This window comes from Lissotriton vulgaris, chromosome 9 (assembly GCF_964263255.1).
Source record: "Lissotriton vulgaris chromosome 9, aLisVul1.2, whole genome shotgun sequence".
Classification (NCBI taxonomy): Eukaryota; Metazoa; Chordata; class Amphibia; order Caudata; family Salamandridae; genus Lissotriton; species Lissotriton vulgaris.
Window position 1 is genome coordinate 138,896,241 of NC_141697.1, and position 17,635 is coordinate 138,913,875.

Here is a 17,635-nt window from a genome sequence, read left to right on the forward strand (position 1 = left end):
AGAAGAATTACAAAAAATTATAATGAATTCTTGTCAGGAAAACGCTGTTCAAATTAATATCGGAAAAGACCTGTGCAATTTCAACAGTAGCGGCTGCTATGGAGTAGTAGTGGTGAGATAGGGGGGGATTTGAAAAAAGAATTAAAAAGAAGAATCCACTTACCTGCCGGCCGCCGCCTCTCCTCCATTCGACGCAGGAACAACATGAAGCACACAGCCTCTCAGACTCCCATAGCCAATCATGGCACTGCTGTCACCCGCATGAAAGCATCGTGATTGGTTTATACAATGTGGTTCGGCACTCAGACAGGGAGTCAGAGCCTGTGCATGTTCTCCACCCAGGCTGTGCAGTACAGTCTGGTGGAGAACATGCTAAGTGCGCGGGACTATTTGGTAGGCCCAAGATGACCGGCCAGACCATCATGCGCACTTAAAAAACGCCCACCACTCCTCCCCCTGCTCTATGGGCAGGCCAGCCTCACCCGCACCTACAGAGCCAGTACGGAAAAATAAAAAGATGATGTGGTAATATTATTTTATTTTTCCTGCAGGGCGACACTCCTCATCCTTCGCGGAGAAGCCGCCGAAAAATGTCAATATTTTATTTCTGAAGCATGATGTTTCATTGTGGTGAGCTATATATTGTTTGAAATGACTGAATGGCAAAGCATATGTTGCATCAAAAGAAATCCATAAACGAGTTAATTATATATTATATAATAAAAAACCAATCACATATATTACACACCATTCGGACACACATACGTGATCAGTTTCACATATATATCAAAATATTAAAATAAACTACAAAGAACGGCTATATCACGTTATTAAAAAACAACAGATTGGCAATCCTCAACTTGCTTGAATAAAAAAAATAATTCAAATAATCTATCATTTTTAGATTGGGCCATCAAGGAAATAATGTCACAAATGACCTTAAAACCAGTCAACAAGAAAATACCAAAGATTCTAGAAATCCTACTGTTTGTGATTGTTAGAGGTGTCCAACTGAGAAAATCGAGCTGTATTTGTTTCTCTGTACCGGACCTTTAATTGATCTCTGTACCCCGTCAGCTCGGGTACAGGATATCTATAAGGTTAGGGGACACACAGATCAGTATTATTACTGGTAATTACTCGGCCCGCTTCATTGTCTTTTTGCCCACCATGTTTCCGCAGATTAGACCCAGCCATATGCAATTTATCCTTGGTCCAGCTCCAACAGGAACAGTCAAGCCTAAACTGTCAGGCCATGTCCTGTCTGCACTGGAACCCAAGACCAGTTTCAGATTAATTTTGCCTCTTCAGCCGGGTGCAGCGTGGCTTCAGTGGCACAGTGAGTAAGGGACACATGTCTGGACATACCCTTCGCACTTAGAACGTCGCATTGAGAAATACAAAAAAGTGATGGATGGAATGCTTTAAATAATCGCAGCCACTTATATTATCCCCTGGCCACAACCCAGACCAATTAGGCCAAAGGCGGTTTTGGGATGTTTGTGTTCTGGGTCAGAGAGGACCTGGCTTGGGTGTTTGGACTGGCCTGTTCGTAGTGAATAAGGAGCAAGAGTGATTTTCATATGACTGGGTATAGTCTAAGATGACATGGTGAGTAAAAAACATGATGACCTGAGATTTTATTTATTTCATTTTATTTTATTTTGACGGTTTTGTATAGAGCGAACAAGACCCTTGCGGGTATCAGAGCGCTTTACAGGGCAAATATAGGATGACAAATACATATAAAACACAGAATTATGAGAGTACAGTACTGATAACTATTAAAAATTAGCATATATCTACATAAATGTAAAAGAGATGCAGCCACAGGTAATTACCGGTGGCTGAAATTAATGAAAGCATACCATCCATCACTTTTTTGTAGTTTTAATTGTAATGTCCATAGTAAGGTAGGCATGCCCAAAAGTGAGTCCTCTGCTCACTATGCCACTGGAACAAAGATATACCCGGCAGAAAAGACTCAATTAGACCAAAAGTGGTCTTGGATTGCTGGCACTCCAGTTCTGGCAGTTCGGGCTGCACTGTTCCTACTGTAGCAGGCCCGGCCCGATTCGCATAGGGCTGCGTCTAATGTGAGGTGACAATGCAAGGAAAGAACAAATGATGGACCCGGGATCTTGCCTCTAGTAATTACCAGTCGCTGAGATAAATTCAAGCATTCCATCCATCACTTGTTGGTATTTCAACAAGTGCTTTACAGCATGTTTTGGTTAATGGAATAATTCATTTTTTAAAGGGAGGCAACCTGTACATAACAGAAACATGAGGTAACAACAATAGTTTTTAGGGGATACATGTCAAACAGCAACAGGTCATAATTGACGCGTACAGAACACTCAGGTTCCAAAGCTCTGCAACAGTAAGCGCCACAAACAATAATACTTGATGCACGTCACAGGATGCTACATCATTCTTCGAGGTGACGCGGAGAGATAACCTACAACAATGATTGACTTTAGGACATGTTTTTATTTTTCATGTGGTTTTAGCAGTCAGACCTACATTACAGTGATTCACATCACAAGATGCTACATGACCACAACCCCATACCCATCCTATTGCTAATGCAACGTTAAATGCTGCGTTGTGTGAATGTTTCGTAAATCATGCCCCAAATATGTATTAATTCCCATACATGTAAAAAATACAGTGACTGGCAGCTTTGAAAAATATGTTTGTGAACAAAGTTTCAAAATCATTAGAAATGAACATAAGTAAAGGTATTCTAACATGAGTGCCTGGATACCCTATGGGGTGATTAGCCGCGCTTTATAAATCCTGATTCATTGAAACATTTTCATGATATACCACGTTTAAAACATGACATCTCTTTTAAAATTGATACCTCTGATGTGGACTTTAGTGTCCAATAAAAAGTATATGGTATTTGTTTAGATAATTAGTGGTTATCCTCAGAACATAGTCCAGATCCAAATATCCTAGTCTTTCATGGGATCCCCCGTACGAAAAGAACAAATGCAGCTTTATGAACATAACTTTTATAGAAAGCTTTCTCATGTTCTTGAGCTTTAAAACTGAAGATATCACTGAATGAAAAAATATTGTCTTGGGTGTTTTGGATATGCCCAGACGTGGTCCCGTGCTCACTATGACATAGGCTTAATACCTCACTGATGATACGTAAGCAGGTTGCAAACAGTCTGGGTGGTTTGTGGACCATTCAGGAGGGGGTCTGCCTGGCAGTTCGGGTGGGACTCCATGAGGGGCAGCATCTGTTTTGATTTGTATAAAAAAAACCTTTGTCTAGAGTGGCTTGATGGCTGACAGATGATGGACTGGCTTGTGGTCCTGAGCAAATGCCAGTGACTCAGATCAATTTGAGCATTCCATTCATCACTGTGTTGTTGCATTATCTATACTACTATTATAAAGAGAGAACTGTGTCCTTTGAGCCAGGTAAACTCGAAAAGTACACCACCAATCAAAACACCCAAGACATCTTTGAAAACCTCAGGGCAAGCAGAAGGGCATAGGCTATTAAAAATAAAAAATATACGTAGTTTAAAAAATTTAGAAATAAAAATAAAGTAGTCCCTTCCAAGTAGCGCCGGCTGCGACGTCTGCGTGATGGCATCATTTGCGCTCCCAACACTTCCTGAATACTTCCTGAAATGGCGGCGAAGATCGCAACCTGATGGGAGGACTGCCGCGCCCCTGCTTGCTGCTGGGCGAAGTGGCGGCCTGTGCGGGCGGGGTGCCTGGATCGGGACCGGCGGCTGAGGTAAGGATCAGGCTCTCCGGGACAGGGGCGGTAGGGGGCTGGGCCGGGGCGGGAGCAGGCCGGGGCGGGAGGGGGAAGGGGGCGGGAGGTTGGCCCTGAAGAACGGCGGCTGAGGTAAGGCGCAGGCTCCGGGACACAGACAATGTCGTGGCGGGCGGGGGCTGGGGCGGGAGTGCACGCAAGCCTCCAATGCTGCCCCCAGCCCCTTTCTGCCCCAGGCAACACTGGGGCGGGCTGCTAGTTTTGGATAAAGCAGATCTGCTGAATCATTATGACATTAATGCTAAATTCTCTGAATTATTAATTTCTTTGTTATTCATTCCCTGAAAGATGTGCCTCCAATACAAGTCCTCCAGGCAACCAATAAAAACGAGCACTGGCACACAAACAGAACATATTTTCATCTATACCGACACTTTGAAATATGTTTCAATTACAAGGTCTCCAAGCAGTCAGAACAAACAAACAAGCACTGGCACACTAATAGAACATATTTCAATTTATGCTGACGCGTTCTTGATACAATGTGGTAAAATGCGCCCCATCACGTGTCAAGAACGACTAAATGTGTCCAGTATGTCAATGATGTTATCCAGAGTGTGTGGCAATTAGGTGTAAACATTATTACGCATGTATAGATTACTAACGTTTCCTTGCTCTAAAATAAGCTTTAGCAGCTAGTTGGAAACGTCATGCTGCCAAGGAAACTTAAATAATAATCCAACCATTAAAGCAGAATGACAAACAGCTTTTCCAAGTGCAATACATGAGGTAGAGCAATGGGGGTAAGCAGAAGAACATGTTTGATATAGTTATGCAGTGGGCTAACAATTGTTAGTATTGACTCTAGATCTCAAGTAGCACATATTGGGGGAAGAGCTAGACCATTGATGATGACAGTGGATTAGATATCAAGTCCAAGAACTGTCGGACTGGGCTAAAGTTTAATGAGCCCATGTCACGGTTGCTTCATTCATCATTCAAAATGGATGACATAGAGACCCTCCATTTTATTACCAATGTTAGTCTGGAAACCTCCAAAGAGTGGGATTGGTATGACTCTTGCAAAACGACTCTCCTCTGGATTGAGTGCCATGGCTACTAGATGCAGGAAGTACCATTCTAACTTGGAAACTGAGCATAAAGTATCTCTAACAATTTTCCAGAAAAAAGAAAAAGATTCATGTCCACAAAAGAGTTAATCTCAAAATAAGTACCATTGATTTGGGCAACAATAAACATCTGTCACTCAGCACCGTGATACCCTTAGGTGAACGTGCGCTTTACAAATACACAAGTGATATTATACTTGTCACAAAGGTAATAGTTTGACAGGGACTATAAACTATAAACCATCAGATGATTTGTCCTTCTGCAAAATAAACTTTGTGCCACTTCCTGTGACTTAAGCACATATTTGTTTGATGGTATTGGCTAAAACCCGTATCAAGAACTTAACTGACCCTGCTGTCCCCGAGAAAGGAACTGAAACCTAATGTATTATTGAATGCTTTCTATTGTAAAATGCAGAGTAACAGATGGTGTGAGTACCATTTTTTTTTTTTGATTTAAAGATTTTTATTGAAAAATAAAGTGGCATATACATTGGCAGTCTTACAACAGTGCTGAAGAGAAAGAGAGGGACGAAAGAAGAAGGAAAGAGAGGGGGGGGGGGATTAGTGTGGCTCCTTTAAATGTTCGTCGAGTTGTTTCCACATGTGCTCTTGGGGCGTGTGTTCTTTCGAGAGGTTGCCCGTGATGTTATCTGCTCCTCTTAGGAAGGTGACCCAGTTGATCCATGTTTTGAAGTTTGCTTTCGCCGTGTTCTTCCAGTTTGTTAAGATTATCTTCAGGGCTGCTGTCAGGAGCAGGTCTAGAAGGTCTCTTTCTTCCCTGCTGTTCAGGTTTGCTGTTACGTGCCCTGTCGCCAGTGTCACATAGTTTAACATTAAGTCTGTTTTGAACATGTCATTTATGAATGCGTTTATCTGGGCCCAGAACTTCTTGACTTTGACGCACCCAAAGATGAGGTGTTCAAGTGTGCCCTCCTCTTTCTGGCAGTTCCAGCAGTCGCCTGAATCTGCTATGCCGCTTTTATGGAGCCTGGATGGGGTCCAGTAGGCTCTGTGGAGTAGCCAGTATTTTGTTTGTGCCAGTTGCGGGGTGATCTTGCTTTTTGTAGCTGAGGCCCACATTTGCGCCTGTTCCTTTTCGTTTAGCTGTCTGCCTAGGAGTGTTGCCCATGAGTTTGTTGTCTTCTTGTTTAGAGACAGGGTCGTTGGGGCGAGCAGTTTGTAGATCTTGGCGGTTTGGTGTCCCGCCGAGTTTAGCATTAGCACGTACTTGACGATGCCCGGTTCTTCTCGGGTTAGGTTTGCTCTGGTTATGGCAGTCCTTATTTTCAGAAATGTGTATAGCTCTTTGTTGGGGAGGTTGTGTAGTTGTTGTAAGTTTGAGAAGGTTAGCTGCTTCCCCTTTGTTTCTATTTGCTTGGGAAGGCTTATCCCCTTTTTGATCCATGTGTCATAGTTTATTACTGCCCCTTGATATGATATTTTTGTGTTGTACCCGATGGATTCCCATGTTGTACCTCTCAGTTTCTGTGCCATTCGCCTGTCCACCCCCATCAGCGCTTCTCTGGTGTGCTTCAGTATCGTGTTGGACCATAGGGGGTGTTTGTTTGCAGTTAAAATCGCTGTCGGGTGTAGGCCTCCTAGGAGCTCTCTTTCCAGTTCTAGCCAGACTGGTTTGTATTGTTGTGTTTCGTCGATCCATGCGAATCCTTGTTTAGCTAGGCAGGCTGTCTGGTAGGTTTTGAAGTTTGCCAGGTTGAGGCCACCTAGTTCCTTCGCTAGCCTCAGTTTGGGTAGGCTAATTCGTGGTTTTTTGTTTCTCCATAGGAAGGTGTTGATCAAGCCGTCCAGTTTTTTGTGGAAGCCTTCCGTCATTTGGATCGGTAGCATGTTTAGCGTGTAGTTTATTGCGGGTGTTATCATCATTTTTATCGTCTCTATCCTTCCCCACCAGCTGATGTATTTGGGCGACCACAGTTCCAGTCTATCTTTGACTTTTTTTAGCAGTGAGTCTTCGTTGTGCTGTATTGTTGATGTTAGATCCCTTCCGAACTGTAGGCCAAGGTACTTGAGTGGTTTCGTTTGCCAGGCTAGGCCGGAGTCTCCTAGTACCGATTTTGTGGTGTGTATGTTCATTGGTTTGCATTCCGATTTGTCCTTGTTGAGTTTGTATCCGGATGCTTCTGCATATTCCCCTATTGCCTCCATTAGTGCTGTGATTGACGTTGATGGCTTGGTGGTGGTGATGAGGATGTCGTCCGCGTACGCTGCGAGTTTAACTGTCTTCTCTCCGATCTTGACACCCGTTATTCCCTCATTGTCTCTTATTTTTGCAAGTAGTGGTTCAAGTGCCAGTAGGAAGAGACCAGGTGACAGTGGGCATCCTTGCCTAGTTCCTCTTCCTAGTAGGAGCGGGCCAGATGTGCTCCCATTGACCACTATTTTTGCACTCGGTTTGTTGTATAGGGCCATTATCATTGCTATGTACTTCTCCCCTAGTCCGAACTTTGTCATGCAGTTCCTAAGGAATGGCCACGAGACTCTGTCAAAAGCCTTCTCCGCATCCAGTGCTATCATGACCGCCTGTTCATTGCTCTGTGTTGATCAGATGGCACAGCAGCCTTGTGTTGTCTTGCGACAGCCTGTGTTTGATGTAGCCCACTTGTGAGTTGTGTATGATGTCGGGTAGAATTCTATTAAGTCTGTTAGCAAGCACCTTTGCATACATTTTGCAGTCCACATTTATGAGTGATATAGGTCTGTAGTTTTGCGGGTATTGGTGGTCTTTACCTTCTTTGGGTATTATTGTGATGTTTGCCTCTCGCATGGTGTTTGTCATCTCCCCTTTCCTTATGCAGGCGGCGTATGTTTCCGATAGTATTTTCTTGATGTTTGGGCAGAAGGTCTTGTAGAACACGGCGGAGTATCCGTCTGGTCCTGGGGCTTTGTTCCGTTTTAGCTGATTGATTGCGGCTTCGATTTCCTCTTCCGTTATGTCCGCCTCTAAGGGTGCTTTCTCCTCCTCCCTGAGTTTCGGTAGGTTGATGTCCTTGAGGAGGGAGTGGCCCCCATCTTTGCTCAAGTTCTTGTCTTCGGAATATAGATCCTGATAGAACTGTCTGAATACCTCCAGTATGCCTTTGTTTGTTGTTTGCGATTTGTTGTTTTTGTCTGTTATTGCTGCTATCGTGTGCTGTCTTTGCTTCCCTTTGAGGTAGGATGCAAGCTGTTTCCCTGCTTTGTTCGCTCTGCATAGATTCACCGACTTGAACTTTGTTAGCCACGAACCAGCTCGTTCGCTTAGGATTCTGTTTAGTTCGTATTTTTTTTTTGTGAGTGTGTTTTTGTCTGTTATGTTTGCGCAGTGGCCTCTTTCCAGTGCTTCTATTTCCCTTTCTATCTCTGAGATCTTCTTATTCCTGCTTTTGTTCATTCTTGATTTGATGTTTATCAGTTTTCCTCTTAAAGTCGCTTTGAGTGCTTCCCAGATGGTGTCCTTCTCCACTTCGCCATTGTCATTGTCTTCCAGGTAGTTATTTAGTGCTTCCTCTATTTCTTTTACATTGTCTCTGTTCTGTAGGATGTCGTCGTTGAGTCTCCACCTTCTCGTCATGCTTTCATTGTGTTTGCCGTTGAGGGCGAGGGATATATGTGCATGGTTGGAGATGGTTATTGGGGCTATCTCTGTGTTCTCAATTAGGTGCGTGCGGTCGCTGGACATCAATATATAGTCAATTCTGCTGTAGGAGTTATGCGGGTGTGAATAAAAGGTGTATTCGCGCGCTGTGGGGTGTTGTAGCCTCCATGGGTCTGCTAGGTGGTGTTTGATACAAAGATCTTTAAGGGTGTTGCTGCCTGGAGAGTTGTGGCTTGGCCTGCTTGGGTGTCTGTCCGTGGCCTGGTCCATTGTCTTGTTCAGGTCGCCGGCTACAATCAGGAGGTCGTCCTGTGGTAGCTTGCTGAGTTCGCCGTCTACCATTTGCCAGAATTCTCTGTCTTCAGTGTTTGGTCCATAGATGTTTGCTACGTGTAGCTTGTCGGTTCTTCTTTGGACACTTGCTATCAGCAGACGTCCGTCTTCGTCCGTGTTCGTCTTATGTATGGTGAGGTTGGCTTTCTTGCTTAGGATGGTTACCACACCTCGCTTCTTCCCCTTAGCAGGTGAGCATAGGATGTCACCTATCCATCTTGCCTTCAGTAGTTTAGCCTCTTCCTCTGAGAGTTTGGTCTCCTGTAGCGTGTAGATGTCCCCCTTGAGTTTCCCCAGATGTTCTAGTATTTTCCTGCGTTTGATTGGATGATTTAGGCCTTTGACGTTCATGGAGATTATCTTTAGGTTCGCGGAGAGGTTCGCCGGTGTTTGGTCTGTCATGGGGGTTTGTAGTTGCCGCTGGTTGTTCTGTCATCTTCATTGCTGGATCTTGAGGTGCCTGCCTTTGTTCCTCCCAAGTACTTGGGTCCCCCCCCCGGGGACAAAGTGAGCAGGGTGGGAGATGAGTAAGGGAATGGGTGTAGAGATCAGTATAGAAAAAAGAGAAAGAGTAGCTATACATTGCACCACTGTCCGTTGTCACGCTGGCCTTCATGCCCGCCCGCCCCCCCCACCCCATCTGGCCGCCCCCCTCCCCTCCCTCCCCCCTCCCTCCGCCTGTAGAAAACCGGGTGTGTGACAGCAAGGTTCCTCACACTCCCCTCCCCCCCAAGTCTGGCAGTGTCTCTGCGAACAAAAGGCAAAGGATATGTGCATCATCGGTCTTCATTGTCTCTCCGATCATCATTGGCGATATTGAGGTAGCAGCGTTGATCATTGGCGATATTGAGGTAGCTTCGTTGATCAGTGTGTGCGTTATCGAGGTAGGTTTGTTGTCTAAAGTTCAAGGTTAGTCATTCTTGTTGTGTGCTTAAGCTTTGTCTCGTGCGTTCGGAGTCTTTGAGCTGTTTGTTGAATATTGACCAGCGCTGCATTCTTGTCATATGCCCTCTCCTTCGGTCTCGTCCGTCGAGGCTCTTCTCTTGGCCCCTGGGCTTTGGTGTTCCATCTCTTCTGGAGGTGGCCCCAGTAGGTACCTGTGTAGGTCGTTGGGGTCTTCGAAGATTTTGCTCCCGTGTCTGTCTGTGATTCTCAGTTTGGAAGGGCCTGCGAAAGAGAAGGTGATGTTGTTTTTCCGCAGTGTATCTCGTTGAGCTAGGAAGCCCTTCCTCACTTCCACCGTTAGCTTGGATAGGTCTTGTGTGATAGTCACTTTCTTCCCGTTGATTGTCATTGGTTTACCTTTCCTGGCTACTGCGAATATTGCCTCTGTGTGGTCCTCTCGTAGCGGTTTGCATATTATTGGTCTCGGGGTGTTGCTGTTTGATTGTTTCTTTGCTGGGATGCGGTATGCTTTGACCAGCTCAAGTGGTCTTTCAAAAGTGAGGCCTGTTAGTTGGGGGATAATGTCCTCCAGCATACGGGCGCATGCCCCCGGGGTGTCCTTCTCCTCCTCGGGTATTCCTAGTAGTCTTATGTTCCCCTTGCGGCTTCTGTCATCCTGCTCGGCCATCGATCTTTGTAGGGCTGATGTTCTTTTTATGACTAGACCTAGATCTTTGTGTGTTGTATTGGCCCGGTCTTCCAGGTTGCTAATTCTTTTTTCCGCTTCGTCTATTCTGCCGTTGGCTCTGCTCTGCTCCGCTCTTATGGCTATTAGTTCCATTTGTATGTTGTCCACTATCTTTTTTGTCGCCTTTGCGAGGTCGTTCCCCTCCGTTATCTTCTTCAGTAGTGTGTCCAGAGTAGTTGTTTCGCCGCCCATGTCTCCGCGATCTTTCGCGGGTGACGCGGTCAGATCGTTTTTGTTCTTCTTCTGGGCGTTTGTCACTAGGTTGCCTTCTTTCTCTGCCATTGTGTCAAAACCTCTCCTGACCTGGTGCGTTCTAGGTTTAACTTCTGTTGGCTGCTGCTTTGTGGGTGTCTTTTGTTGTTTTTCGTCCTCCTTTTTTCTTTGGGCCGGCCCCGTTGTTAGGTTGCAGTCTCTGAAGCGGGGTGGCCACTTGACCACTCTGGTCTTGGTCCTGGCCTCCGCCAGCCTCCTGCGATTCTGCCCTTTTTATTCCTTGCTGTGTCAGGCCTCTGTGGTCGCTCGTCGGTTGGGCCTTGCATAGGCTGTCGGCGAGCGGGGTCTGCTTCGTTGTTGTGCCTGTAATCCCGCTCCAGTTATTGTGCTTCTGTTAGCTTGCTGTCTGTTAGTGCCCCCCACGTTCTGCTTCCATGCCCGCCTTGCAGCCTCCTGCGTGGACTGAGGCGGACTAGTGTTAGCCCTGGTTGTGTTGGTGCCTGTGAATTAGTGTTCCCTTGCTGGTGGCTGTCTGCCTTCGCACTATTTTCACACGACCTGCGGTGAGTGGCTGCCTGCGCCTGCGCCTGACCACGCTGCCTTCTCCCCGTTCTTCGCCTTGATGTTCCGCGGACGGGTAGCTGTACTTCCTGTATATTGCTCTATTTCCCGTTGTTCCCCAGCCTCGCCTCTTCTTGCCCGGTTTCTCAATACGGCCGCTCCTGCCGCCGGAGGTCTCGCTACCTTGTCTCGCAGGTGCCGCACTTATGTCGCTTCGGGAGTGGGCCCGGGGGTTCCGTGGTCTCGAGCGTTTCTGTGTGGCTGTGTGGCTTCTGTGCGGTTTGGCCTTATTTCTGATTGTGGACTTGTTGTGCACGGGTTGGCGCTCCGCCCCGCTGCTGCTGCCCCTCCTAAGATGGCCGCCGCCGTTCAATTTCTTCGGTTTCCGTCGCCGATTCTCATCCCACCCCCTCGATCTGGTTCCTTTTCGGGGTCTGCGCTCCTGCCCTCCTGCCTGTGGTTTGAGTGTAGCGCTGCCTTTGTATTCGGCGCCTGTTTGGACCTGGGGTGTGGCTCCGGACTTTACCGATATGGCCGCCTCGGTGTTCAAATGTGAGGTCTTCTTCTCTATGCCTTCGCTCCTGCTACACTCGCTGTGCTCATCGGCCTGCCCCGTTTTCGGTGCGCTCGCCGTCGGGTGGTTGGGATGCTCCCCTAGCGCTTCCCTCCGCTTGGTCGTCTTCCCTTCTTTGTACTTTGTACTGCACCAAGATGGCCGCCCCTACGCCTCCGTCCAGGTGCCTCTTCCCTCCGCCCTTGCGCCGATGTTCGTTAGTTTAGGCGCTCCTTTCTAGGGGTCGAGGGCCTGTTCGGGGGTTGGGGGGGGTGGTTGCGCGCTATTAGTAAGCCGGTTCGCTCGGGTATTCTTACTTGAGGCTTTCTGGAACTTTCAGGAGTCCGCCGCCATCTTGTGCTCCCGCACTCTCGTTCCCTCGTCGGTTCTTTTTGTCTCTAGCGACTGCCCAGCGTGGTTTGTGGGTTTGTAAAGGGTCGCGGTGGGTGCCCCTTCAGTTCATGCACCTCTCCGTGTGTTCACTCCGTTGCCTGTTGCGTTTTGTCCTTTCGCTTCGCCGTTATTTGACTTGGGGGATCGGGAGCTCCGGACTCAGGACTGCTGCCTCCTTGCCATCCAAGCCACGCCATTAAGTGCATGATATAACGCCTGATTTTTTCATTGCTTAGAAAAAAGGCAGCTGTGAGGTATAACACGATGTATAAAACAAGATATTATCATAATCAGATCTATTGGTTGTGCAACATTTTTCAAAAAAACATCAACCTGAGATGACACAAAGCAACCTAAGAAGACACAAAGCAGCCTTACCAGAACTCGCCATCCTCGATCACCTGATGCTGTAGACGGGTTTTCTCTGATTTGTCAATGAGGGACCATTCCTTTGACCTGCAGAACACCAAACAGAAGCTTTACTCAAAGCATGCCAAGCCATATTAAAAGCAACTTCTGTAACAGGAGTGCTCGATTCATGCTTAATCATTAGACAATATCCACAAGATATAAACAAACTCCCAGTTGATCTAACCTGGAATAATTTAAACAGTGGTTATGCTTCTGGCTTGTCTCCAGCTCTGGTGTACCAGCACAAGGAACCCTTAAAAGCCAAACAGGTCTGTCAATCAACAATCATTAGAAAGTTTAGACCAACTGTTGCCCTGGTGCGTTCAGCAGCCACAACAAGGTGATGGATGGAAGCATGATTTATCTCAGCCACTGAAAATGGCTCAGTGCCTGGAACAAAGCTATACACAACTGAAGAGCCTATAACCAGGGCGTAACCGGTCTTTGACTGTGTGTGTTCTGGTTTCAGGGAGGACCTGGCCTGGCAGTTCGGGCCGGACTGTTCGTGAGAAACAGGCTCAAGACTGATTTGCATATGGCTGAGTCCAAACTGAGGTGGCAGGGCGGAAAATGATGGATTGGGATGCGGCCGATTGACTGCCAGTGGCTAAGATTAACTCAAGCATTCCATCCATCACCTCATTTTTTTCCCATCTGATTCCATATATATATAACGAGTAAGCCCAAACGAGGCTCACTGTGCTCCTCTCCTTTTACAGAATATTAAACATGGATCAACAACATTTTTTCCATTATAAAATGATCAACGCTTAATCCTATGGCGCAATTCATCAGAAATGTGTCCACCACATCACATTTCTCAAGCACCTTAACCACCATTGCCAGATTCCACCAATGTCCACCAATAACTTTAATGTAATTTCTACAAATTTTCTTCACTTTGACAAGCTTGCTGAATTTACTCTTCCTATTGTTAACATGAACAGAAGATTTTATGCGGACCAAATCACCAATCCTGGCTTGAAACAATTTGGCACTCTTACTATTGTCAACCCACATTTTTTGCTTTTAGAGTGATTTGAACATTACTTTCACCAACTCCATCAACGATTCCACATTAGATTCACTTTTAATCCATTTGGACATCTACGCAGGATGGAAACTGGTATCTGGCCTCTTCCCCCTTAGATGTTCAAAAGGAGAGATTTTGGTGGTGGAGTAATGTGCGGTCCTGTAAAACCATAATATTCTGCGCACAGCCTTCACCATGTCACTATTCACTTTACAATATGGCTGTAAAACTGTGAGAGGACCTGCTCCCTAGGCCTACCTCCCTTGACTAGGTCTCTGATTTGCCTCAAAACCTGGTCTTCTGACATAGCTTCTTTCCCTGCTTCTTTCGAGCAGACCTTCAACTCAAAAAAGTTCAAGAGAAGCAACTAGGCAATCTTCAAATTCATCATTCAACAAGTTAGAACGTTTTACGTCTCCATCGCAATCTTCTTCACTTTTACATGGAAAATGGGAAAGAAAGCTTGCTCTACTGTTCCTTCCCCCAGGAATGTGGTTAACAACAAAATAGTATTGAATTAGTTTAAGAAGACAGCTGTACAATATGTGGCAAGCAAAACTTGCTATGACCACCACTCAGAATGTTTACTAGGGGTTTATGATCTGTTTGTAGCTCAAAATGTCTTCCGCACACATAGGAGACAAATGTATTAACTGCCCAGCAACATGCAAAAAACTCTCTCACGATCACAGAATATTGCAGTTCTGCCTCCCTAGGAACTCTTCAAGCAAATGCTATGGTCATTTTCTTGTTCCCATCATCCTGTGCAAGAGTGGCACCAAGTCCAACTTGGCTGGCATTGATGATGATACAACACGGAAACCTTGGGTCATAAGGTTTGAGACCTTCACTTTGGCTCAATGAAGACTTAATCTGTTCAAATGCCAGATCACACTTCTCACACTAATTTGGTGCCTTTTTTAAGAAGATCGCTAATGGGCATTAATGTTGTAGCAAAATTGGCAATAAAGAGCGAATACAAATTTGGCATGCCCAAAAATGATTTTGACACCTGCCTTGCCAGAGGTAGGTGGAGCTCCAATTCTGGAATCCCTGTCTAGGACTCAGACTGCCATTAAAAATGACATGGCTCAGATACTCCACCTCACTGCAGGCAAATTTACATTTTTCCTTCTTTAATACCACACCTTGATCTTTAAAAAAACGCAAAACATGTTCCAGAATTGCATTGTGTTCTTCAACATTCTCGCGAAAACCAAAACATCATCCTGGAAAGCCAGGATCCCTTCAACATTCTTCAAACATTTGTACATGACCCTCTGAAACACAGAGGCCACAGTGGCCAGACCAATGGACATCCTCTGGTATTGAAAAGAGCCAATGTGGGAGAAAAAGGCTGTCAAATATCTGAAAGACGGATGGAGTTCTGCTTGATGATACGCACTAGCCAGATCAAGTTTAGAAAAAATGATGGAACCTGCAGTACTAACGAATAAGTTGAACATTTTGGGTAAAGGATGGGAATCTACCCAAATTTCTTTATTTAGGGATCTAAGATCAACATAAACATGCAACTGGCCATAACTTTTACATGCCACAACCGTTGATGAAAGCCAAAGGGAAGATTCAGCTGGCTCAATGATCCCCTTTTCACACAGGTTTCTAAGTTCTTTTACAAGATAATTTCTAATACTGAACGAAGCTCCCCTTCATTTGTGTTTAACTAGAACTGCCCATTCCTTCATTTTGATATGTGTTTGAAACCATGAATTTTGCCAAGCTCCCCACCAAAAACAGTGAGAAATGTCCTGCTCTATTTATTTGCCACATCCTCACAATCAACCACCAGTACTTGTTCTTTGGCACCCGGTATATGGATCATTCCAATTAACCATTGATGGAACCATCCTAAAATGTTAGGACCCTTTACTGCCACATATACTTTGCCTTTGATCTTCCTCCCTTTGAATTCCATAATGTTCTCAATACAGCCCAATATTTCAATCCTCTTTCCTTCGTACATATCAGCAAAATGGTTAGGTTGGAGTAAGTACCTATCGCCACACATTTTTGTGAACAAAATGTGTGTGTTCATGGTGGTCCTAGCTCCCAAGTCTACTAGGAGCTTAAACACCTTCCTCCGGCACGAATGTCAGCCATAGGATCGACACACATGCAACGATCCCCCACTAAAGGTTCTTTCATTTCCATTGTATGTTCAGCAACATTGTATACCTCAACACCAAGGATATGATGAGATCTTGCATTACCAATACATCAGTAACAGAATCTGGATCATCTACACGAGCAACGGAACTTTTGGTATTCCTTCTCTTTATACAAACTTTGGAAAAATTACCCTCTTTTTTGCAAACGTTACATGTCACATTCACAGCAGGACATCTACCTCACTTTACACATGGAGGATTTCCACACCTTAAACAATACTTTGCATACTTTGCATTTACTAGAGACAGATTATCACCCCTCATACCCCTCATACCTTTAAGGGCACCCACTTCCTTATTATAGGTTGTCGGCTGAAGTAATGTTACAACTTTTACAGCACCTACAACTACAGTAGACTTATCATCCAGTTCTGTAACTGAAATGTGTGATAGTTTAATGCTTTTACCCACCTTGATAGTCTTATCAAGTGAGGGGTTCCCTAATGACAGAACGTTCTGTCTAATTACTTTGTCTTTACAGTGACACAAAACGGATCCATACTAAGTTGATCAGTAAAGTTTTCAAATTGACACTTTGCAATCAATCTACGCAGCATAGAAATATAAACATCCACATCTTACTCAGCCCCTTGTTTAGGTTTGAAAAATGTATACCGCAGCACCATTAACCCGTTTAGCGCGGCGCAAAATCCGCTGCACTGCGGGCGTTCTATTGCAAGGGCGGGGCCGCGTCGGCCACCGGACATGCGCAGCACGGCCAAGTTAGAGCTCACGACGGCCGTTGGCCGACGGCAGGAGCTAATGGGTTAAGGTATGCTGTTTATCAAAACGCAATTTGAGTTTTCCGACTGCTTCAGAATACTCATCATCCTCTTCATTTTCATTCTGTGGCAATTTCGGTAAGTGTTTGTAAACATACCTTCCCTCAAATCTCCCTCAAATCCCAATGAGTGTAACAGTAAACATTTTGTTCTCTCCACTCTAAACCTGGAGGCACCAATGGCACCTAAATAAGTCTCAAACACATCTAACCACACTCCCCACCTAACTGGTGGCTTACCCCGTGTTTACAAAAATTAAAGTGGTGGAGCCACGGATTATATTGTGTAAAAGCACTTGGATGCTTAGAAACATGTGCATTGAAGACTTCCCAATCACAGTAGGCACCAAATATTCCACACCCACTAAAAACTCTAAATGACATGCATCTGTGTTAAACTGGATGTCGCCACAAACAAAAACAAGCATTTGCAATGCAATAGGTCTCGCATTTGCGAGAGTTTGAGCAATTGGCATTGTAAATGACAACGCCTTTTATTTATGTGTTTTGAAAACTTGCAAATGGTGTGTAAATGCACACTTTGTACTTATAGAAGCAAGGCTTAGCAGTAAAAGAGGCGCAGTTACTGCCAGCCTTGCTTCTCGTAAGGACTATAAACACTGCTTGCACATTTTCAAAGCACATAAATAAAAAGCATTTTCATTTACAATGCCAATAGCTCAAACTCTCGCAAATGCGAGACCTATTGCATTGCAAATGTTTGTTCTTCAAAGTAAAAGATTTAGTTTCACTATTTAAACCGTAAATGCACAAGGAAAAAGACTACACCTCCGATGGCTTCCGAAACCCATCCAAAGCATAAAAGATGATATTTGGAATAAAGCAAAGCATGGCAGCTTGTGGTGCACTGAAAACGTGATATTAATGTATATTATGTTACAAACATCTGAACGTATGCTCAAACCTGGGGAGGTGTGAGGATGCATGTGAATCTATATACCACAACAGGTGCAAACCGATAGTTATGGCTAAGTGAAATTTTCTGTTTGCATATTGTGTAGCTGTAGATCACATGTTAACAGACAGAAAAGCATGAAT

At 45.1% G+C, this 17,635-nt stretch overlaps 1 protein-coding gene across 1 annotated transcript in view; it reads right to left on the bottom strand.

The window, feature by feature from the left end:
- CAPN3 (calpain 3) overlaps positions 1 to 17,635 on the bottom strand; it is a 421,844-nt gene that overhangs the window by 149,030 nt on the left and 255,179 nt on the right. The window contains exon 10 of the mRNA XM_086937210.1: positions 12,541 to 12,618. Within this exon, the coding sequence (XP_086793336.1) occupies positions 12,541 to 12,618 (78 nt within the window). The remainder of the gene's footprint in view (positions 1 to 12,540; positions 12,619 to 17,635) is intronic.